The sequence below is a fragment of the Triturus cristatus genome, chromosome 9 (assembly GCF_964204655.1).
Source record: "Triturus cristatus chromosome 9, aTriCri1.1, whole genome shotgun sequence".
NCBI classification, from domain to species: Eukaryota; Metazoa; Chordata; class Amphibia; order Caudata; family Salamandridae; genus Triturus; species Triturus cristatus.
Genome location: NC_140592.1, coordinates 232,007,859 through 232,031,572, shown reverse-complemented (window position 1 = coordinate 232,031,572; position 23,714 = coordinate 232,007,859). Strand labels below are relative to the sequence as shown.

Genomic DNA, 23,714 nt, shown 5'->3' with positions numbered 1-23,714 from the left:
GAAGTGGGTCTCCTGGCCTCCTTAATGATGTCCATACAGTCAGGTGGCAGGTTTAGGTAGCCAAACTCTAGGACTTCAGGAGCCAGATTGCCAGGTTCAGCTGTTGCGGATCTGGGTGCTGAATCTCTCCATGGTTCTGCGTCAAATGCTCGGGTTTGACCCGCAGCCTTTGATGCGGCACCACGGAAAGTTCGAGAAAGGTGGTGTACCACGGCTGGCGTGCCCACGTCTGAGCAACCAGGACGAGTGTCAGTGAGTGTTGTCTGAGTTTGCGTGCCACCAGCGGTATCGGTGGCGCTGGGGGAAACGCGTACGCAAATCTGCCGGACCAGTTCATCCATATCGCATTGCCCTGCGGATGTGGGAACCTGGCGGCAAAGCTTTGGCATTTTGCGTTTTCGCTTGTCGCGAATAGGTCTATCTCTGGATGACCCCACTGCTGGAATTACGGTTGGAGTACTGATGGGTGTAACTCCCACTCATGCATCTGGTGGCTGTGTCTGCTGAGCAGATCCGCCATCTGGTTGTCTTTGCCGGGGAGGTGTTCTGCCATGAGGAACATGTTCATCTGAATGGCCCACTTCCACATGCTCTGAGCCAGATGAGACAACTGTGGAGAGTGTGTTCCTCCCTGCTTCTGTATGTAGTACATGGCAGTCATGTTGTCCGTCCGGATCAACACGACTTTGTTGCACAAGTGTACTTTGAATGCTTTCATAGCGAGGAAGATTGCCATCAGCTCTAGAAGGTTGATGTGCATCTTCTTTTGTTGTTGTGTCCATAGTCCCTGCACTGTGTAATGGAGTACATGAGCTCCCCATCCCTGGAGAGACGCGTCCGCCGTCAGTATTATCTGTGGGACAGGCTCTTGGAACGGTCGGCCCTTGCAAAGGTTTTGTGGAGTCCACCAATGCAGAGAGTTGTATGCCCGACCGCTCACCAACACTAGGACTTTCAACTGTCCTTGAGCCTGATTCCACTGACGTGCTAAGCACTCCTGAAGCGGGCGCATATGTAGTCTCGCGTGTGGGACTATGAAGATGCAGGAGGCCATCATGCCTATCAATTGCATGAACACTCGCGCGGGCAGGGAGTGTTGTGGTTTGAACTTGGAAATCAGCATTTGCATGCTGTTGATTCTCACTAAATTTGGCTGAGCTGTGGCCGCCAGAGTGTCTATAGTCGCACCTAGGTACTGTTGTACGTGTGCGGGCTGGAGATGGGATTTTGGGTAATTTAGTGAGAACCCCAGACTGTGAAGGAGGTGAATGGTGCGGGACATGTGGCTGGCACATTGCTGGGCTGACTTTGCTTGAACGAGCCAGTCGCAAGGTAAGGGTAGACGTGTATGTGCTGCCTCCGTCGATGTGCCGCCACAGTAGCTAGGCACTTTGTAAACACCCTGGGTGCTGTTGTCACACCGAAGGGAAGGACTTTGAATTGGTAGTGCTGCCCTTGAACAGTGAACCCGAGGTATTTTTTGTGTGAGGGGTGAATGGGTATGTGGAAATACGCATCCTTGAGGTCCAGTGTGGCCAGAAAGTCTCCCTGCTTGAGCAGCGGGAGGACTTGCTGTAGAGTGAGCATGTGAAAATGCTCGGAAAGAATGTATCGGTTTAGGGGTCTCAGATCTAATATAGGTCTGAGTGACCCGTCCTTTTTCGGTATTAAAAAGTACAGGGAGTACACCCCCGTACCCTGCGCGTGGACGGGTACGACCTCTATTGCGCCTTTTAGAAGCATACTTTGCACCTCCTGCTGTAAGAGCGTTAAGTGCTCTGAGGACATAGGACGGTTTTTTGGAGGTATTGTGGGTGGAGTGGAGGTTAGTTCTAGACAATAACCGTATTTGACAATATCTTTGACCCACCTGTCTGTGGTGATGGAGTTCCACGTGGACAGGAACCTTTGTAGCCTTCCCCCGACAGGTGTTATGTGGTCGGGAGGAAGGGAGAGGGCGTCACTGCTTGTTCTTGGGGGAGGACCTGGTGTTGCCGTAGCCGCGTCCTCTGCCCTTTGTACTGGAGCCACGATATCCACCCCGGGTGTTTTTATCGTAGGTGGTTTGTGTATTGCCCTTGTTGTATGTTTGCTGTGACCCCTGTCCTCTACCTGCTCCTCTATTTCCGGGGCGACGAAAAGAGCCGCTCCGAAAGGACTGAGTCTGGAGAGCCCCCATGGACTTTGCAGTGTCCGTGTCCTTTTTTATTTTCTCTAGGGTGGCGTCAACCTCCGGCCCGAATAGATAGTCGGGGTTGACAGGCTGGTTGAGTATGTTATTTTGCACCTCAGGTTTGAATCCGGAGATTCGCAACCAGGCATGTCGTCGCAACATGACGCTAGTGTTTGTGGCCCTGGCAGCTGTGTCTGCGGCATCCAGCGCACACTTGATGGATGCGTTTGTGAGGAGCTGTCCCTCCCTGATGAGGATCTCTGCACCTTCTTTGTATTGGTCAGGGAGATGTTGGAGTATTTGCTCTAATCTGTCGTAGTGCGCTCTATCGTAGCGAGCGAGGAGCGCTTGAGTATTGGCAATACGCCATATGTTAGCTGCCTGTGCGGCAACCCGTTTGCCAGAGGTCTCTAACACCTTGGACTCTTTGTCCGGGGGAGGAGCGTCACCTGTTTGAGAGTGTGCCCTCTTGCGAGCATTCGCAACGACAATGGAATCCAGAGGTAATTGGCCTCTAATGTAAGTAGGGTCCCCAGGCGCTGATCTGTATTTTTTGTCGATCCTGGGGTTTATCACTCTTGCCCTGGTGGGTTCCTTGAAGATGTCCTTCGCTGGTTTGAGGACCCCCTTTAACATGGGCAGAGTCTTTATATTTCTTTGAGGTTGCGAAAGTGTCCATAAGAAAGTCGTCCTCGACGGTGTCAGAGTGAAGTTGCACTCCATGATTGGCCGCAGCACGTTCAATGAGAGCGTTGAACGCTGCAGTGTCCTCTGTGGGAGATGTTTTTGCTCCATAGAGTTGCGGGTCCTGTGCATCCATAGGTGCACTTGGGTCCACAGGGTCATCCCAAGCTTGATCAGGGTCCTGTTGGCCGTCAGGGTCCATGTCTCCGGGGTAGGGGACTTGGTCACCCATGTAGTCCTCTAACGCATCCGTGTCGGAGTGTGCGGGAGAGAAGGATTGTGGATCCTGGTAGGGTGAGTGGAAAGGTTCGTAAAGAACTGGTTCCGAAGCCACAGGCAGCTTTCTTTTTAGTGGGATCCGGAAGGATTCCAAAGCTGGCTCAGAAGTTATTTTCCTTTTGTGGATAATCATCCTGCCTGTGTCGGCGTCGATGAGATGGGATGGAGACGTCTCCGCAGAGCGTTCGGCTGGTGTGATCGTGGTATGGGTGACCCGTGTCCTGATTTGGAACAGTTTTGGGGCCGTGGATGGTGGCAGGCCAAAGGTCGGCTGGTGCCGAAGAGGCTGCTGGAGCTTTTATTGGCTCGGAGCCCGACATGTCCTGGAGGACCGTCTTCTTTTTGGTGCTTTGCTCAGTAACGGGTCGCATCTGGAGCACCCTCGATTCTTTTGCGCCGACCGGTTCTGTAGAGGCGGGCGTGGACTTTTTCGGCGCCGGTGGGCCATCGAGTCGAGGGGTGGGAATGGCCGTCGACGTCTTCGATGAATGTGGCTTTGGTGTTGCCGTCGAAGCGGTGCGAGGCGCAGCAGGCAGTTTGACCTTTGGGGTCGGAGTCGATTGCGTCGGTGCCGGGAGCTGAGCAGGTTTGGTGGCACCGAGGGCCGTTTTCCGTACGCCGACTCCGACGTCGGCCACTTCAAGTGCGGCACCGAAGTCTCGTTTGGTGCGCTCGGTGCCGACGTGTTTTGCTGGCGTCGAAGGTGTGGAGGGCCTCTATCCGACCAGCGCCACTTTCGGTTTCGGTTTCAATTGAATCAATACAGCTTTTGGTTTCGGTTTCGAAGAAGGGAAACCAGCCGTTTTGGGCGGTAATGGCTGCCGCTGAATGTCCGAGGCCGGGCCCGAGGGCGGGGCCGAAGAACTGCGGGATAGGTTTTGGGTAAGGCCCGAAGGCGATCCCTCGACCGGAGCCATAGACTGTTGCACTGGGCTTTCCTCAGTCTGAACGGGTAGGCCTTGCTCGTCACCGGAGCTACTCTCTTCGGCCCCTAAGGCCTCATTGTAGTCTCCTACCTCGGTGTCGTCTTCATCTCTACGAAAGAGTGTTTCGTCGACGTCTTCCGATCCGGAGTTATGTTCGGAAGCGGGACTGGAGGGTAGGTTCTCCACTTCTTCGATATCTTCGGTCTCTGCGTTGAAGATGTCGGCTGGGGCCGGTGCCGCTTGCTGCGCTTCGAGTCTCGCCGCTCGTCGATTCCGTAGTCTTCTTGGATCGAAATCGGGCACAGGCCATGCATGTAGATTCGTCGTGATCCGGTGAAAGGCATTTGTTGCACACCGGATGGACGTCGATGTGGGGATATTTTGCATTGCATACCGGACACCGCTTGAATGGTGTCCTCGATTCCATCGTCGATGTCGGGTCGATGGTCGGGTAAGATGCGAAAAGGTTGGTTTTGGACGTTAGTAAACTAACAAAGATACTATCGATACCGATCGGGAACAGTACCGACGCGAACTAGAGGCCTTTTGGCCTGAAAAGAGTTTTTCCTAACTTGAGTCAAGATAAGCACATCCGAACCCAATGGCGGAAAAAAACAATCTGAGGATGGAGAGGATGCCCATGCGCACTGTAGTCCAGGGGAGGAGTCACCTATCCAAGGATACTTCGAAGACTCTTCCAGGACAACAACGTGCAAACATCCGGACCCAACACTAGGCGGCGATCTATGCACAGATATGAATTCAGCAGCCCACATGCCTCGAACTATGAGGTTTGCTCGAGCCCGAGCCATCTGCAGGCTTAGTTTTCTTCGAAGCCGGGCCCGGGGGTGGGGCTTCTGAAGATGATTTTGGGTCGCGACTGGGCCCAGCTGGCAGAGTCTTGACCAATGTCTTTTTTGGTGGGGTTGGGGTAGGGGAGCTGGTACTCACACGCTGGCCCGGATCAGAATCGTCTGCCTCGGACACGATCTGGAGGTCTTCGGAATCGTCGTCAGAGACATCCTGGGCAAAGATGTCGTCTGGTTCTGGAGCCGGTTTAGCCATGATATGGCGTCGAGCTCTTCGGTCCCGGATGGTTTTCTTCGAACGGAATGCGGCACAGGCTGGACAGCTGGATTCGTTGTGGTCCGGAGAGAGGCATTTTTTAAAGGGTGTCCTTTCCATCAGCCACGTCCGGAGCCGGTCCGATGGGATTTCGACGTCGAGTTGTAAATTTTTAGAGAGTTGTTGTGATTGCTAGAAGTTCTGCTGGAGCGGAAAAAAGTTCATCCGAACCCAATGGCGGAAAAAAACAATCTGAGGATGGAGTGGATGCCCATGCGCACTGTTGTCCAGAGGAGGAGTTACCTATCTCGTGACCAAAGACTTCTTCCGAAGACAACAACAACCTGCAATCATCCGAGCCCAACACCAGATGGCGATCTTATCCTTAGTGTGTGATCTGCAGCTCATATGCCTCGAACACAATGCTAGCTCCATTCTAAGGTCATTTAAATACTTCCTTAGAGGGAACGTTCGTAAACCTGCATGTTAGATCAGTTTCTGCCATAACAAATTAATTGTCATATGACAATCTCACATTAACTTGCATTAGGCAAAAATGTCTATATACTAGATCACAATTTGCATGTTTTACCACAATGCTCCAACTGACCATTTTTCTAGCATGATCCCTGCGAGCTGAAATGATAAATGTCTTAATATTTTTATATTGCTGCCAACTATTTTACATTTAAAGCAACATCTACATAAGGCAAAATAGGGAGGGAACTACTACTATCATACAGCATATGCTACCATAGCAGTAAAAACTGAGTAGGCCACACAAAGATGAACAATCACACACACCTCATTACTGGCATTCTTAACTTTTGGAAATCAGGATGACATCTTAGTGTAACTTGACAATATTTTTACACCACAATAATCCAAGAAAATGTGTTTTATAGAATAGTATATTTTGATCTGAGCACTCAATGTGATGCAAAGAAAGATGCTAATTGTAATGCTTAACTGCATCAAAAACCATTACAAAATGAAATATGTATCCACTGTATACTCGAGTTAGATCACACTTACAATACTGTGTTAAATGTTGGTCATGATTATACAAAACAGGCAAGGAGATAGAGATGGGACAACAAATTTAAACACCTGCAGTTTAAACAAAGAACTAGTGAAGTTTGCCAGTTTACTTTTATAAAAAAAAAAAAGCAGGGGAGCAATTTACAAATATTTTAAAAAGTAGTACAGGGAGGAAGAAACTTTCAGGAAATAAATAGCAACACAAGAGGGAAAAGTTTCAAAATAAATTGGCAATCAGGTTATACAATAGGAAACGTCAACCTAGGCAGCAATTTAGACCAAATCCCAACTAGGTAGTGTGGAGGTGGTTACTGAAGTGCTCTAAACATACCCTTGATCAGTGATCAAGCTTTTAGGGTCTAGAACCTAAAGTACAAAAGTTACATTCTGCCAAGACCTATGATATATGCTGAAATGTTGTATAATCTCCCGCCCCTTATTTTGCCCGCTGTTTTAATAATCTTTCTACTGTTAGTTTCAAATGCAATTCCTCTTGGGTCCTTTTTCCTAACCAAGGATCCACCTGGGTATAGCCTCACAATGAGAACTACAGATAAAGTGGAGTATTGTAAATAAACATATCACTTCAAGCTCTTGCAGATTTTCATTTGATGCAGCAACAATCCGCAAGAATCAGTTTACAGTATGGCACGGACAACGACCTGGATAGCACACTACCTGGTCAGTTAAGTTTTTTCTTTTTTTTAATATTCAACAGTAAAAAAATACAACTCCCCCTCCCCTTTATGAATATGTACAAGACAGAAAAACAACAACCAAGGGTAATACAGTGTAAAGGATACAAACATGGAGACTACAATGGCTTCAAAAGTCAATAAGTCTTGCTTTGTCCATCAGAATCCTTTAGTTATGCACAGTGCCTGCACTTGCTATTAGGATGAAAACCGCAGGCAAGTGATACTTCGGGGCACTCGGCACCTTGGACAGCAGATTGCCACGCAAATGTTCATGACAGTAGGTCATGCAAGTCCAGCAACTGGCAGTCTACAACATAGATGATAATCTCATGTGAACTTTGAATACGAGCAGGATCATTCACCTTCAATTTGGCAAATGAGAAATGCAGAGTTGGCCACTTCATACAAGTCAACTGGAGACCCAAGCCAGATGAGAGAACAGTAACAGCATGTTGTATGTTTCAGATGACTCAACGGAGAAAGGATAACACTGCACTGTTAGATCAGAACTAACCACGCAGGATGAAAAAGTTTGTCCTCTTCGAATACAACGGTAATACAAGTATGAGACCAATGAGGGAACTGGTAGAAGAAGCATGAAGAATCAAAGACATCTGCCTCATCACAAGTTAGCTCAAAAGGAGAAATCTCTCAGTGCTGCCTCAGAATCTTCCCTCAGCCAATTGGTACTGCTCTGAGGAAGTCCTGCTGTTCCCACTCAGTCATCTATCGTCGGCAACCAAAATGCCTGGCAGGGGGAAAAAAAAATACGGGCATAGTTATCAACTGAATTTGTATGGTGAGGTACATAATCAAGAATGCATTTTTTTTTCTTTTAAAACAAATTAGTGACCTACAAAAGGCTCCTTCACATACAACTTCCAGAATATTGTTTCAGGTCTACTGACTAGTTTTATAACCCTGACCAGCAGGTGCCCTTTGGACCAGAAAAAAAAAAGCTTACCATGTTAGAGCATGCACTTGCAAAAGTCATGAACTTTGGGTTGAACTGTAAACAAGTTATAGGACCCGTGTGTCTTCCATCGAGAACAGCTACTTTCATTCCACTTTCACCATTCCAGACATGAATCTTCCCATCTTCCGACCCTACAAATTTAAATTAAGAAAAGAAAGTATAAACAGGCCTACTCATTTTTATGGCTGGAAATCAGATCAACAGGTCCAAAAAGCAATTGAAAAAATCCGGGGAAGAAAGAAAAAGAAAAGTTAACTACCTGTGACACTTGACACCAAGATTAAAAGGATGTTCATTATTCAGCCATCTAGTAGTGGAGATAAAAAAACATCTTTGTGCCCCTAAAACTAGTTACTTACCTTAATTAACAACTTTCCTGGTAGAGACTCAGATTCCTTACCTTTGAATATTCCTGCGGCATAAGACTGGAACCCGAAAATCTTCCAATCTTGCAGCAGCAGGGTCTGGACTTTCCGCAACAAGCGATCCTCCTGAAGGGGCATCCTGATCAGAGGACAGACGCTCAGACCAAGGTGTTCTGGATAGCGATTTCTCCTAGCCCATTCTGAAGCCACTAGGGTGACTTGGGGCCCCCGCTGGTCCTCATGATCTTGCAGACCCGGGGCAGGAGTCCTACAGGCAGAAAAGTGTAGAAGAGTACCAAGGTCCACTCCAAAGCGAATGAGTCTCCTAGAGAGCTGCTTTGGAAACTCCAGCGCACAGAAGTGCAGACACTTTTACGTTGTCTGCATTGGCGAATGGAATATGTTCCAACCATTTCCAAAGGCACAAGGCCTCCCAGGACAGTGTTCATGACCCCAACCCGCTTGTTGCAGTACCACATGGCAGCGGTGTTTTCCATCAACACCTGAACCAGCCTCCCTTTGATAGATGGCAGTAGACTTTCAAATGTCCTGCAACTCCAACAAGTTGATGTGGATGCAGATTTCCTCCAGAGACCAGAGCCCTCTGATCTCCACCTCCTCCCATATGACCACCACATTCAAGAAACTATGTATCCCTCACCACTCAACTCTGGGAAGGGAAAGGAATCTAAAGGACCAGACTGCAGTTCAATAGCCACCACTACAGATCTCTAGCAGTCTTTTCCGAAATCTGAACTCTGTCGGCGAGATTCCCCTGATGCTGCACCCACTGGGACTTCCGATCCCACTGCAGAGCCTGCATAGGTTATCTGGTGTGCTTAACTAGCAGGATTTAAGAGGTAATCAAACCCAGTAGCCTCAGAATAGGTGTTACCGAAATCCAGGCTGCAATATCGGGATCATATCCCAATGTCCAGGACTCCCTACATCAGAGGGAAGGCACAAAACTATGTTCAGCAAAGCTCCAATTAAATGAAGCATTTAGAAAGGAGTCAGGTGTGACCTCGGCATGTTGATAGTGAAACCCAAAGAATGAAAGTTCGCTGCAGTCTGTGGGTGGGTGACACCTACCTGGGGCGATCCTGCCTGCAACAGCCAATAATCGAAACATGGGGAAGACTGGGATCCAAAACCTCACTAGAATCCCATCGCGTCAGAGCCTATTTGTATACCGCAGCTGGTACGCCACTAGGGCCAGGGGCACCATCTGAGCGCATCAACTTGAATGCTGTCTACTTGGTCCAGGCTTATTAATGTCTGCAATTGCCAGACTTCATAATGCCAAAGGCCGGTTGGTTCCCTTTACGGAGCTCTTGAGTTTACTATCGATGAGCCAATCATCTACATAGAAGCCTTTGATGCAAACTTCCCATTCCAAAGGGGCGATGTTGGCAACAGCGTTTGCCAATTTTTGATTGGAGCATTTATTGATCCATAGCCAGAATTTCCTTTGGCTGATTCACACGAGATAAAAATCCAAGGATCAACCTTTGAGTTTCCCCTTTCCTCCTTTGCACATACAGGCAGAAGGGAAGATCTATAACAAACTGCAGCCCCTTCTCACGATACTGCTCTGGGAGGTGCTCTACCAGGTCTGCCATTTGGTCCCAGTGTGTACCGCTGTACCGGGAGAGCAAGCCAATTGAATTCGTCAATCGGACACAGACTGCGCAGCCCCCCGCTTTTTGGTTGTATCAGCAACAGAGTGAAGACACCTCCTGTGTGCCATGCCTACAGACAATGCATGCAGTATAGGTCAGTCACCCCTACAGCAGGCCTTACAGCCCTAAGGCAGGGCGTACTATACTACATGTGTTGACATATCTGCACAATCAGATATGCCCCTGTGATGTCTAGGTCGATTCTTCAATATAACAAGTGAACAGGGAACCCATTTTGGGTCAAGGGCTGGACACTGGTATTTATGAGTTCCCCAGCAATATGATGGCTTCATTGAAACTAGAGATGTTTGGCATCATACACCTCATTAATACGCCCACACGGATTCCAGTGATGTGGACTTTTTTCGGTGCCGAAGAACTTTTCGGTTCCGACGAACCCGTCGGTGCCGGTGGAGACCTTGGTGCCGGAGAACGTTTCGGTGCCGGTGGAGATTTTGGCCTCGGAGCCTGCTTCGGTGCCAAAGGTATTATAGGCACAATAATATGAGGTTTGCTCAAGCCCGAGCCACCTGCAGGCTTAGTTTTCTTCGAAGCCGGGCCCGGGGACGGGGCTTCTGAAGATGATTTTGGGTCACGACTGGGCCCAGCTGGCAGAGTCTTGACCAATGTCTTTTTTGGTGGGGTTGGGGTAGGGGAGCTGGTACTCACACGCTGGCCCGGATCAGAATAGTCGGCCTCAGACACGATCTGGAGGTCTTCGGAATCGTCGTCAGGGACATCCTGGGCAAAGATGTCGTCTGGTTCTGGAGCCGGTTTAGCCATGATATGGCGTCGAGCTCTTCAGTCCCGGATGGTTCTCTTCGAACGGAATGCGGCACAGGCTGGACAGCTGGATTCGTTGTGGTCCGGCGAGAGGCACAGATTACAGACCTCGTGGTGATCACTGTGGGGGAACTTTGCTCCACATTGGGGGCATTTTTTAAAAGGTGTCCTTTCCATCAGCCGCGTCTGGAGCCAGTCCGATGGGATTTCGACGTCGAGTTGTAAATTTTTTAGAGAGAGTTGTTGTGATTGCTAGAAGTTCTGCTGGAGCGGAAAAAAGTTCATCCAAACCCAATGGTGGAAAAAAACAATCTGATGGAGTGGATGCCCATGCGCACTGTTGTCCAGGGCCATTTGGTACCAGGACAGGTGGGTAAATTATCAAGTCAGGAGGCGCGTTTCCCTCTCAGGCTACCACCACCACCACCACCGAGGTGGGCTACCTGAAGTTGACACGATTTTTAGAATTCCACCATGTTCGTTTTGGTAGAATTAGGCTCTCTGGTTCAGGGTTATGCCCACTTCCCACAGGAAGGGGTCATACAGAGGAAGTGAACTCCTTAAAGGTAAGTAGCCCATTGACTACTGTCTCACCTTAATGCCCCTAAATTGAGTACTTAGGTGGCACCCCTTACACCAGGAACTCATATTTGAAAGATCACGAAGAGAGGACGAAGAGCCGCGAGAACTGAAGACTGTTGTGATGTTATGATGCCAAATCCTGCCTGCACCCAGTCTTGATTATCGTGACCAGCAACTCGTCCTGTGGCTGATCAGCCTCCAAGAACCCCAGGAGACTGCTTGGTAATTTGCAAAGCGTTGGACATTTCACTTGGAATAGAGGAGCTACTCCCCTGCAGTCCGCAGACACCGAAACGCAAAGTCCAGTCGACCAAGTTGACTCACTGGCCAGCACGATGCAGCAACCCCCCCCCCCCCCCCCCTTCTTTGGTAACTACGAAGTTGTATCTGCTTTGAAGTTAAGATACTGCTTCCTCTTAATGTCAATAGCGTTTTACTCTGCTTCAACGTTAACTTTTCTACTTAAGGGAACGTGGTGCGCATCTTTTGCTTTCCTTGGGTAAAGATCTCAGTTCAGGTTGAATCCTACTTTGAAGGTATGACCGCACTGATGAATTTCTTTAATCAAATAAAAGGCTCCCTTTTCTTTTTGATTCAGTTGATTGCAGATTGTTGTCCTGTCAACTTTGAGTGAGCTTTTTAGCCCTATGATATGACCTGATCATCTCTGTGGGGCTCTCATTCTGTGCCATTATATGTCTATAATTTTGTTGCATCAAGATGACTATTTAGCACATAAGATTAAATATCTATTTCCGTCAGCACACGTTTTTTTAACGTCCAATCCCTTGATGTCTTCTTCGAATATCTTCGGTCTCTTCAACTATGCTGGAACCCTTGCTTTCTAACAAGTCCACACCCTTCAAGTATTCTTTCACTTGTGCCATGCCCTTTTCCGCCCAGAGCTCTCGGTCCTTTAGTTTTTATATTTTTTTACGAATCTGGCACAGGCTCAAAACCCCTTGACTTATGGCCCTTGGGTAGGTATAGGTTGCACACCAGAACGGTCAGCTTTTTACCTAACTTGTGGTAGCATTTAGGACTTATTATTGATGGATGGGTGACAGAAAAAACACTGAGGAGATAATTACAGCAGGATGCTACTTACTCAGTATGCATCTGTTCTTGGCATGTAGAGCTGCAGATTCAAAAGCTGTGCATAGCCTGCCATCTAATGTTGGGTCTGAATGTTTGCGCTTTGTTTTTGTTCGAAGAAGTCTTTTCCAGTCACGAGGTAGGTGAATCCTCCTTTCGGTGATAGTGCACATGGGCATCAACTCCATTGTTAGATTGTTTGCCGCAGAGGGCGATAGAGTTAGTAAGATGTCCATGTATATATGTATCAAAGGAAGATATTACTGTAACAGGTATAGGTACCCGGGGAAGCGGGTGGGCGCATGTGAATCTACAGCTCTACATGCCAAGAACAGATGCATACTGGGTAAGTAGCATTTTCCGTTCGAGGCATGTGAGCTGTAGATCACATGCTGTTCATAGACTATACAGCAGTAATCACCCAAAGCAGTGGCTAACCTGTAGCTGTTGGAGCCGTCTGAAATAGAGTGCATAAAACTGCTTGGCCCACACTAGCTTGCTGTCTTGCTAACATCTACACACAATAGTGTTTTGTGAATGTGTGAGGTGCAGACCATTTTGCAGCTTTGTAGATGTCATCTATGGGTAAATTCCCTAAGAATGCTATGGTAGCCCCTAGTTGGCGTGTGGAGTGTGCCCTAGGGGGAATTCTCAGTGTTAGTTTTGCCTTTGCAGAGCACGTCTGAATGCACTTTACTATCCACCTTGCAATGCCCGATTTTGATATAGGATTGCCTTTATGAGGTGGCACAAAAGCGACAAACAGTTGTTTTGTCTTTCGGAAAGGTTTCGTCCTTTTTACATAGTAAAGTAGTGCTCTTTTCACATCTAAAGTGTGCAAAGCACGTTCTGCCACAGAATCTGGTTGAGGGAAGAACACAGGCAACAACAGATTGGTTGATATGAAAGCCAGAAATGACCTTTGGTAGGAATTTAGGGTTAGTCCTAAGAACCACTTTCTTTTGGTGTACTTGTAAAAATGTTTCTTCTATGGTTAGTGCCTGAAGCTCACCTACTCTCCTCAGTGATGTAATAGCTATGAGGAAAGCTACCTTCCAAATGAGAAATTGCAGTTCACATCTATGCAAGGGCTCAAAGGCTGGACCCATCAGTATGGTAAGGACAATGTTGGGATTCCACACTGGAGCGGGTGGAAGTCTTGAAGGAATGATTTTTAAGTCCTTCCATAACTGCTTTAATGACAAGCACTCTAAAGAGACAGATTTCTGTTCTGTAGGTATGTAGCTATTGCAGCAACATGTAAGCGTATGTAAGAGTAGGCTAAATTGGAACGCTGCAGATGTAATAGCAAATGATATTTTGAACTGAAGCATTCAGCGGACCGATTAGATGGTTATTGCAGTATATTACATATCTCTTCCACTTTGCTGAATAGCATGCTCTTGTAGTAGGACGCCTAGCCTCTTTGATGATGTTCATTCAGTCTGGCGGGAGATTAAGGTAGCCAAACCTAGATTTCAGGTGCCAAATCGCGCGATTGATATGACTGGGATCTGGATGTCTTATCTCTCCATGGCTCCGAGTGAACAGATTGGGAGGGAGATGTCGTTTTTGGTGAGGAACTACTGAGAGCTCCAACAGTGATGTGAACCAGGGTTGCCTGGCCCATGTGGGAGCAACTAGGATTAGTGTCAGGGACGCCTGTCTGAGCTTTCAAACCACTAATGGAATGAGTGGGAGAGGCAGAAAAAAGTAGGCAAATATCTCAGACCAATTTATCTATAGTGCATTGCCTTTGGGTGTGGATGCCAAGCTTGGGCATTTTGCGTTTAGGTTTGTGGCGAACAGATCTATGTCTGGAAAGACTCACATTTGGAAGAATCGGAGGAGAACTTGAGGGGAGTTCCCATTCGTGATTCTGTTGTCTTTGACGACAGAGCAGATCTGCAATCTGATGGTTTACTCCTGGGAGGTGTTGTGCAAGGAGATACATTTTGCGACGTATAGCCCATCGCCAGAGCATCACTGACCCTGGGAGACGCCCCCCCCCCCCCCCCCCCCCCCCCGAGTCTTAACCCAGAAGCCTAACTCAAAAGACAGATTACCTGGAAACATATAACCCCTTTTTTCTCATAGAGTAACGAAAAGTTTCTTACCTGTCGGTGTAGTTTTGCAGCTTGAAGATCTTTCTGGATTCACTATGCTGTGCATTATTCCGCGATCTTGTGGTTGGGTCCGGATTCGTAGTCCTTTCTTTGTTTTTTTTTTTTGTAGCCCAGGTGGGCGTCGACGTCCACCATTTGGTGCACCTCCCGTGACGTCGTCGTGCTTCCTGCGGAAGTCCCACCTTTGGGGCGCCATCTTCGGGTTCTTTTTTCCCTTTTTTTTTTTTTTAACCCTAGGCGATTGATTAATCCTTTTGTCCATATTTCTGTACGTTTCCACTTCTTTGATCCTATCCATTTCACCCCCTCTTCCTCCAGCCTCATCTTCCTGGCGGAGGTGGGTGGGTTCGCTAGTGAATCCAGAAAGATCTTCAAGCTGCAAAACTACACCGACAGGTAAGAAACTTTTCGTTTTGCAGCGTGAATCTTTCTGGATTCACTATGCTGTGCATAGATTTTGTAGCGGTTTTCCTACTTTTGTGGTGGCTGGGTGGAAGATGATCGCTGGTCGTTGAAAATGTGTTGTAGCACCTTCTGTCCGACCTGTGCTTCCTTATTCATTTGAATGTCCACGCAGTAGTGCTTTGTGAACGTGTGCACAGATGCCCAAGTTGCTGCGAGACAAATGTCTTGGATGGGCGTGTTTGCCAGGAAGGCAACTGTGGCCCCCTTCTTCCTTGTGGAGTGAGCTTGGGGCCCCTCCGTTAGCTCCTGTCCAGCCTGTTTGTGACAGAATTGAATAGTGAGGGCAATCCACCTAGCGATGGTGCCCTTGGTGACTGGTCTACCCATGAAGCTAGTAGCAAAGGACACAAACAGCTGCTTCGACTTCCTGAGTTCCTTGGTTCTTTCAATGTAGTGCATCACCGCTCTTCTGGCATCGAGGGTGTGCAGGGCCTTTTCTGCGTTTGTAGTCGGGTTTTGGAAGAAACTCGGTATCTGGATACTCTGATTCATGTGGAACGCCGACACTACCTTGGGCATGAAGTGTGGGTCCGTCCTCAGGACTACCCTGTCTTTGTGAATTTGAATGTAGGGCTCCTGCAGCGTTAGTGCTTGAAGCTCGCTCACCCTGCGTAGTGAGGTTATGGCCACTAGAAAGGCAGTTTTCATCGTCAACATTTGTAGAGTGGCCTTGTGAATGGGTTCAAACGGCGCCTTCATGAGCTCCGTCAGAACCACGTTTAAATTCCATGCCGGCGGCGGCAACCTTTTCGGGGGTGCCATTCTTTTGGCTCCCTCCATGAATCTCTTCACCACCTGCGAGGTGAAGAAGCTTCCACCCTTCTCACCTCTGGTGTAGGCAACGATCGCTGCTAGGTGTACCCTTAGGGAGCTCGAGCAGAGGTTACTCTTTAGAAGGTGTGTGAGGTACCTCAGCACAGTTGAGTCTCTTGTCATTCTGTTTTGCAGGCCCTTTTTCCTGCACCACACCGTGAATCTCTTCCACTTTGCGCTGTAGCACTTTCTTGTAGTAGGTTTCCTTGCCTCCCGTAGCACTCGCATAGTACTCTGAGGTAACCTTAGGTGTGCGAACTCTAGGTCTTCAGGAGCCATGCTGCTAGGTTGAGTGTCTCTGGCTCTGGGTGCAGGACCTCCCCGTTTTGCATTGAGAGCAGGTCTTTTCTCCTCTCGAACCTGTACGGTTTGCCTTGCGCCATTTCTTGAATCTGTGAGAACCATGTCTGCCTCGCCCACTGTGGAGCCACCAGGATCAGAGTCATGTTGCTGGTTCTGCACTTGTCGAGCACTCTGTGCAACAGGGGTATCGGTGGAAAGGCGTAGGCAAATGTCCTCCACCAGCTTATCCATAGGGCATTTCCCTTGGATTGCTGATCTGGTTGCCTGGACGCGAAGCTTCGGCATTTTGCATTGTGACGTGTTGCAAATAGGTCTATTGTGGGAGTCCCCCATCTCTGGAAGATTTTCTCAGTTTCCTGGCCATTGAGCTCCCACTCGTGTGGTGCTGAGGTCTGTCTGCTTAGCCAGTCTGCCTCCACATTGTCCTTCCCTGGTAGGTGAATTGCCAGTAGATCTATTTTGAGAGGTATGGCCCATCTCCAAATCTCCTGAGCTAGGGATGAGAGGGGAAACGACTGTGTCCCCCCTTGTTTGTTGATGTAGAACATCGCCGTGGTGTTGTCTGTCTGTACCAACACCCTCTGGCCGAACAGGTGTCTCTGGAATGCCTTCAGGGCTAACAGTATCGTTTTCAACTCGAGGTAGTTGATGTGGCGGACCGCGTCTGCTGGGGCCCATAGACCCCTCACTCTGAGGTTGTCCATGTGCGCTCCCCATCCCTTCTGCGATGCGTCCGTGGTAATGGTCATTGTTGGGCTTGGTGGTGTCAGGCTTCTCCCCGTTGTTATGTTGTCTCTGTTCCACCAAGTTATCTCCTCCTGCACTGCGTGCGTAACAACCACTAGATCCTCCCAACTTCCGTTTGCTTGTGACCATTGCTGTTGCAGCCATTCCTGGAATGGTCTCATGTGCAGGCGTACATTCGGCACCAGCTGGATACAGGACGCCATCATCCCCATCATCTTGCTCACCGCCCTCACTGTCAGAGCTCGCCCCTTCTGGTAGAGCTGCGTCTCCTTCAGTAGAGCATGTGTCCTCCTGTCGTTGGGCACTACTGTACTGTTGAGGGAGTTGATCTTTGCCCCCAGGAAAATCTTTACCTGTTCCGGTTCCAGCGATGATTTTCCCCAGTGGATCGAGAATCCCAGATTCGTGAGGGTGTCTGTTACGCGTTTTGCGTGCCTCTCGCACTTCTCGCGTGAGTTTGCCTTGACCAGCCAGTCGTCCAAGTAGGGGTATACGTGTATTCCCTGCTTTCGTAGGTGTGCCGCTACCGCCGACAGGCATTTCGTAAAGACCCTTGGCGCAGATTTTAATCCGAAGGCCAGGGTTGTGAACTGGTAGTGTTCCTGTTCGATGTTGAATCTTAGAAGGCCCTTGTGCCTTCTGTTTATTGGGATGTGAAGGTAGGCATCCTTGAGGTCCACGGTGACCATGAAGTCCCCTTCTCTTATCTGTGGCAGTACCTCCTGCAGTGAAGTCATTTTGAACCTTTGCGTTCTGATGAACTTGTTTAGGTAACGGAGGTCCAGTATGGGTCTGAGGTCTCCGTCTACCTTCGGCACCACAAAGTAGTTTGAGTAGACCCCTTTGTTGCGTTCCCTGAACGGCACCGTCTCTATGGCTCCCTTTTGTAGGAGTTTCCGCGTTTCTTCTCTGAGTATTGCCAGTTCTTGGGCCGATCTCTGCCTTCCCTTCGGCTTCCTGTTTGGAGGTCTTTTCTCCAAGTCTACGCAGTATCCGTACTGCACGATGTTCCGTATCCACTTGTCTGTGGTTATACGCCGCCACTCCTGAAGGTAGAACCTCAGCCTTCCGCCTACTGGTGACGTATGCTCGTAGGCTCTTGAATCTTCTCTTCCCCCTGATGACACTTTTTTGCGCCTCACCCTTGGGGACCTTACGAGGGTAGGCGTCTTCTTGCGTGCTGAGTCACTTCGAGGAGGGCTGATCGCCCCCTCTCCTCCTTTGGCCACGTCCGTTCCCTCTCCCGCGAAAGGACTGGCCCCGAGGTTGATATTGCCAGTTTTGCTTCTGCTGACTTTGTCCGTGACCTTCGCCCTGCTGACCTTGCTGGAACGCCTGGTGCGACGTCCCCTGTTGGCTTCCACCCCTACCGTAGGGTCTCCGAGGGATTTCCTCGTCTCATTCCCCTCAGCTGTAGGGCCCCCATGGACCTCGCTGTCTCGTTTTCCTTCTTGAGCTGGGTGAGCTTTTCGTCCACCGTTGCTCCGAACAGTGTCTCTCCGTTGAAGGGTGTGCCAAGGATGTTGTTCTGCACTTCCGGTTTGAATCCCGAGATTCTTAGCCATGCATGCCTCCTCTCTGTGACCCCTATGGCCATGAGTCTTGCTGAAGTCTCTGCCCCATCCAACGCCGTCTTTATACAGGAGTTGGCGATGTTCTTGCCTTCATCCACCAGGTGAGAGGCTCTCTGGCGGTATTCTTCGGGGAGGTGCTTTACTAGCTCCCCCATCTCATCCCAGTGTTGGTATTGGTGTCTATTGAGGAGTGCATTCGAATTCGCCATGCGCCAGTGCATTGCGGCGTTCCTCTCGACCTTTCTGCCTGTGAGGTCGATCCTCCTGCTCTCCTTATCCGGAGGTGGCCCCGAAGTTGCTGGAACGTTGGCCCTTCTCCTGGCCGTGGAGGCTATGATGGAGTCTGCGGTGACGCTACCCTTGATGTAAGGTGGGTCCAGGGAGGAGTGCTTATATTTCTTCTCTGTCCTGGGCGTGATCGACCGGCAGGTGGCAGGCTCCTTGAAGGCTTCTCTCCCCTGGTTCATCACGCTTTGTAGCATGGGGAGGAACTGACTCCTAGTCTGGATGGGGAGCAGGGTTTCGACGAGAAAATCGGCTTTCGGCCTCTCCTCGTCGAGTTTGACGCCGAAGGCCATTGCTGCGCTCTTCACCACCATATTGTATACCCCGATGTCGTCGGGTGGCGAAGGCCTCGAGGGGTACGTGTCCACGGCCTCCTCCGGGTTTTCGGTGTCGAGATCGTGCCTTTCGACGTCGTTGCTGGTAGATGCCGCCGATTCGTAGAACGACTGTTGGTCTTCTTCCTCGGCTTCTTCCTCATAATAGGGCTCCTCTTCTTCCTCGAGATCCCTTGTCAGCCCTTCGGCGTCGAACTCGCCTTCGACCTCGACGACGTCCGCCGATGAAACCATTGGAATCTTGAATTCCTTCATCCTGGCGTCGAACTCCTTCTTCCTTTGAAGGATGTTCTCCATTTCGGCCTCGAGCCGCCTCTTCTTTTTCTCCATTTCGGAGATGCTTTCGGCGTCGACCAAGGGGCTCTTCGATGAAACTTGCGTCGACGTCGAACGTTCTTTCTGCGTCGATCGGCCAGTTTCATGGGACGATTTCGACGACCCTTGCCTTTCGGCGTCTTTCTGCCCCCGGGAGTCCTTTTGTAAGGATCCGCTGGGCCTTTTGTCCGAAGTTCCCCCTTTGGACGTCGAAGTTTTCGGCGCCGGGGCTCCCTTCGTGGACCTTGACTCAGTTTCTCGAGTCACCCTCGTGTTTGAGGTGTCTTTTGATTTGCGCTCGACGATTCTCTTACCTAGTCTTCTTTTTTCTTGTCGGTCTCTACGACCGTGAAGTTTTCGGCTGTCTCGGCGACGTTGTCCTCGTCGTCCGTGTCGAGGCCCAGCTCGTAGAGTGTCGGGGGTTTCCCTTTGCCATCCATGTTGGCGTTGGCTCTTCTCTGCCTCTCTCTCACCCTGAGTGTCTTCGGCGCGAAGGCTGAGCAGGCGTTGCAGTCGATACTCCGGTGATCCACCGGTAGGCAGAGGTTGCAGACCGGATGCTGGTCTTTCTGCGCGAACTTGTGGTGGCAGTTTGGGCAGAACTTGAATGGCGTCTTGTCCATTTCGCTCAGGGTCTCTGAGCGTGCATTCTCCAAGGTTGTCGAAGAAAAAAAGGTTCGCTGGTCCTCTTTCTTCGCGCTCCTGATGAAATCTGTTCTGTTCCTGATGTCTTCTCTTGATTCTATCGATGAAACTCGCTTTTCTTCCTTCTTCCTCCGAGTGAATTTCTGGAGCTTCCCGATGACGATCCAGACCCAACGGCGGAAAAAAGAATCTGAAGATGGCGCCCCAAAGGTGGGACTTCCGCAGGAAGCACGACGACGTCACGGGAGGTGCACCAAATGGTGGACGTCGACGCCCACCTGGGCTACAAAAAAAAAAAAAAAACAAAGAAAGGACTACGAATCCGGACCCAACCACAAGATCGCGGAATAATGCACAGCATAGTGAATCCAGAAAGATTCACGCTGCAAAACACTGACTTATTCTCCCAAAAAGTTTGTCAACTTTTCAAATACAATAATATTCTTTAAAAATCGTACCTCTAACTAAAACGAATTTACTCAACTGTTTTAAGGAAATGTCCCAGTGCTGAATCCAGGATCCAGCCCAGTGTTAGCAAAAGTAATCTGAAAAGTAATTAATTGCATTTTTCTTAAAAAGCCCATTCATTTGAATGTACTATACCTGCTAAGTGTTGCAAACTGCTTACTTAAACTGTAACCAAAATCAGTACAAGTTATACTGCAATTTTGAACTGTGTTCATACAAGTAATTTACTACTGCAAAGTATTTATATGCTTACCTGTACCAGGCTTAGATAAAACAGTATATTTTTTTTATACAAAAACAGTAGAGTTCAGTTCTTGAGTGTGTGAATTCATTTGCTGACTAAGTGTGTACATCAAATGCTTAACACTGTCCTCTGATACGGTCTTACTGCTCGACCAAGCTATCACTTTAGAGTGTAACGTTATATCTAACTTTAACCTCTGCCTACTTCTGGAGACTCTTGAACTATACACACTGTACCTCACTTTGGTGCAGTATATATAGAGCCAGTTTCTTACAATCACTCCCTCACCCTCGGCCCTCTTTAGGAATTCTGCTTTCCAATTTGCTATGCTACGCTAGGGCCCGGTTTCTCCTTCCAGTGGGCGATGATGTTCCTCTTGGCCAGGAGCAGACCCAGATCTATAAGTTTGCTAGTAATTGTTATTTGACATATGGGGAAAACAGTGCAAAATACAATGAGCCATGGTTGGATCTAGCTCTCTATCAGGGAGGTCTGATAATATTGTTGTTACCTCCTCCCAAGAACGGTCTAGGAATGGGCAACCCCATAACATGTGTTTAAAATCTGCGCTTTGTGTTACATTTCGGGCAGGCTGCTGATTTGGCCGGGAAGTATGCGTGTCGTTTTGCTGGGGTAAGGTATGCTCTATGTAAAATGTGGAAATGCACTAATTGAAACTTTTCATTCCTCGTGCTCTTCCAAGCTTTCTCCACTAGCTCTCCCCACGCCTTATCCGGGATGTCCCCGCTATATCAGCTTCCCATTTGAGCTTTAGGACAGACAGGGGGGGGGGGGGGGGGGGGGGGGGAGTAAGGATTCCAGCGTCATACGTCTTATAGAGGTACTTCACTGCTTTAAAAGGGCCTGCTGCCAACACTACGTATTGGCATACCATAGAAGTTGGTAGCTCTGTAAGTCCCCTACACCAGTGCTTCCTGATAGCCGTAGTGAGGGCTGTGTACTGTAGGAAATCAACCCCGGGTAAGTCAAAGCGGGTTTGCAGATCATTAAAAACGGGATCATGGTACCCTCCTCATATAGGTCCCCCATAGTAGTCATCCCTTGTTACGCCCAAGTCTCCAATCTCTGCCAATTGCCACAGCGTGGCAGGGCCCTGCACATTATCAATGGTATATCCGGCGCGTAGGGGTATTTAATAGAGGCTCTTTGCAAGGAATATGCTACTTACCAGTATGCATCTGTTCTTGGCATGTAGAGCTGCAGAGTCACACACTGAGGATATGATCGCCATCTGGTGTTGGGCTCGGATGATTGCAGGTTGTTGTTGTCTTCGGAAGAAGCCTTTGGTCACGAGGTTGGTGACTCCTCCCCTGGACAACAGTGCGCATGGGCATCCACTCCATCGGCAGATTGTTTTTCGCCATGATGGGAAAAGATGGAGTATATAGAAAAGAAAGAAAGGATGTCCATGTGTAATGTCTAAGTAAGACGGATGCTGGAACAGATACAGGTCCCGGGGAGGCGGGCGGGCGTGTGTGACTCTGCAGCTCTACATGCCAAGAACAGATGCATACTGGTAAGTAGCATATTCCGTTCGAGGCATATGAGCTGCAGATCACACACTGATGATAGATTATACAGCAGTGCTCCCCTTAGCGGTGGTCGCCTGTATCCGTTGCAGCAGCTTGAAATAAAGTTTTTAGGACGGCCTGGCCCACGGAGGCCTGTTGTTTGGCCTGCACGTCAACACAATAGTGTTTAGTGAAGGTATGTGTGGTAGACCATGTGGCTGCCTTGCAAATGTCTTCTAAGGGAATATTGCCTAAGAAGGCCATAGAAGCCCCTATTTTACGCGTGGAGTGCGCCCTAGGGGGAACTGTAAGTGTACGTTTAGCCTTGAGGTAGCATATTTGGATGCATTTAACTATCCACCGGGCTATTCCTGATTTGGAGATCGGGTTGCCTTTGTGTGGTGGCGCGAAAGCAACAAAGAGTTGTTTTGTCTTTCGAAAAGGTTTTGTCCTGTCGATGTAATAAAGCAAGGCTCTTTTGACATCTAAGGTATGTAGGGCCCTTTCAGCTACCGAGTCTGGATTTGGGAAAAAGACCGGTAGTTCTACTGATTGGTTAAGGTGGAAAGGGGAAATCACTTTTGGAAGAAATTTAGGGTTTGTCCTAAGAACCACTTTGTTACGGTGTAGTTGTAAGAAAGGTTACTCAAGTGTAAGGGCTTGTATTTCACTTACTCTGCGCAGGGAAGTGATTGCGATAAGGAAAGCTACCTTTCATGTTAGGAATTGCAATTCACATTTGTGCATAGGTTCAAATGGGGGACCCATGAGTCTTGTTAGAACCACATTGAGATTCCACACTGGTGCAGGTGGCAATCTTGGGGGAAGAATTCTTTTGAGACCTTCCATAAACGCTTTGATGGCTGGTACCTTAAAAAGGGACAGGTGTTGCCTATTTTGCAAGTAGGCTGCCAAGGCTGCTAGGTGTAAACGTATAGAGGAATACGCTAGATTGCATCTTTGCAAGTGTAGTAGATAGCAAATGATGTTTTGGATGGAAGCATCCAATGGATGTATGTCATTATTAGCGCAGTAGATGGCAAATCGTTTCCATTTAGCGGCATAACACGCTCTAGTAGTAGGGCGTCTGGCTTCTTTTATGATATTCATACAGTCTGGAGGGAGATTGAGGTAACCGAACTCTAGGACCTCAGGAGCCAGATCGCTAGGTTCAGTGTTTGAGGATCTGGGTGTCTGATTTCTCCATGGTTCTGGGTTAACAGATCCGGGGAGAGGCGTAGCTTTTGATGTGGAACTAAAGATAGTTCCAGAAGTGTGGTGAACCACGGTTGACGTGCCCAAGTGGGAGCCACTAGTATTAGTGACTGTTGTTTCAGTTTGCGTACCACAAATGGAACTAGTGGGAGAGGCGGAAAGGCGTACGCAAATCTGCCTGACCAGTTCATCCATAGGGCATTGCCTTTCGACTGTGGGTGTGGAAACCTGGCGGCGAAGGTTGGGCATTTTGTGTTTTCGGGAGTGGCGAACAGGTCTATGTCTGGTTGTCCCCACT

At 48.8% G+C, this 23,714-nt stretch overlaps 1 protein-coding gene across 3 annotated transcripts in view; it reads right to left on the bottom strand.

The window, feature by feature from the left end:
- Window positions 1–6,010: 6,010 nt before the first annotated feature.
- WDR82 (WD repeat domain 82) overlaps window positions 6,011–23,714 on the bottom strand; it is a 218,149-nt gene continuing 200,445 nt past the window's right edge. For all 3 annotated transcript variants that reach the window (XM_085624801.1, XM_085624800.1, XM_085624802.1), the window contains 2 exons: window positions 7,831–7,973; window positions 6,011–7,614 (listed from right to left, as the gene is read on the bottom strand). In XM_085624801.1, coding sequence (XP_085480927.1) covers window positions 7,585–7,614; window positions 7,831–7,973 — 173 coding nt within the window. In that variant the 3' untranslated portion in view covers window positions 6,011–7,584. The remainder of the gene's footprint in view (window positions 7,615–7,830; window positions 7,974–23,714) is intronic.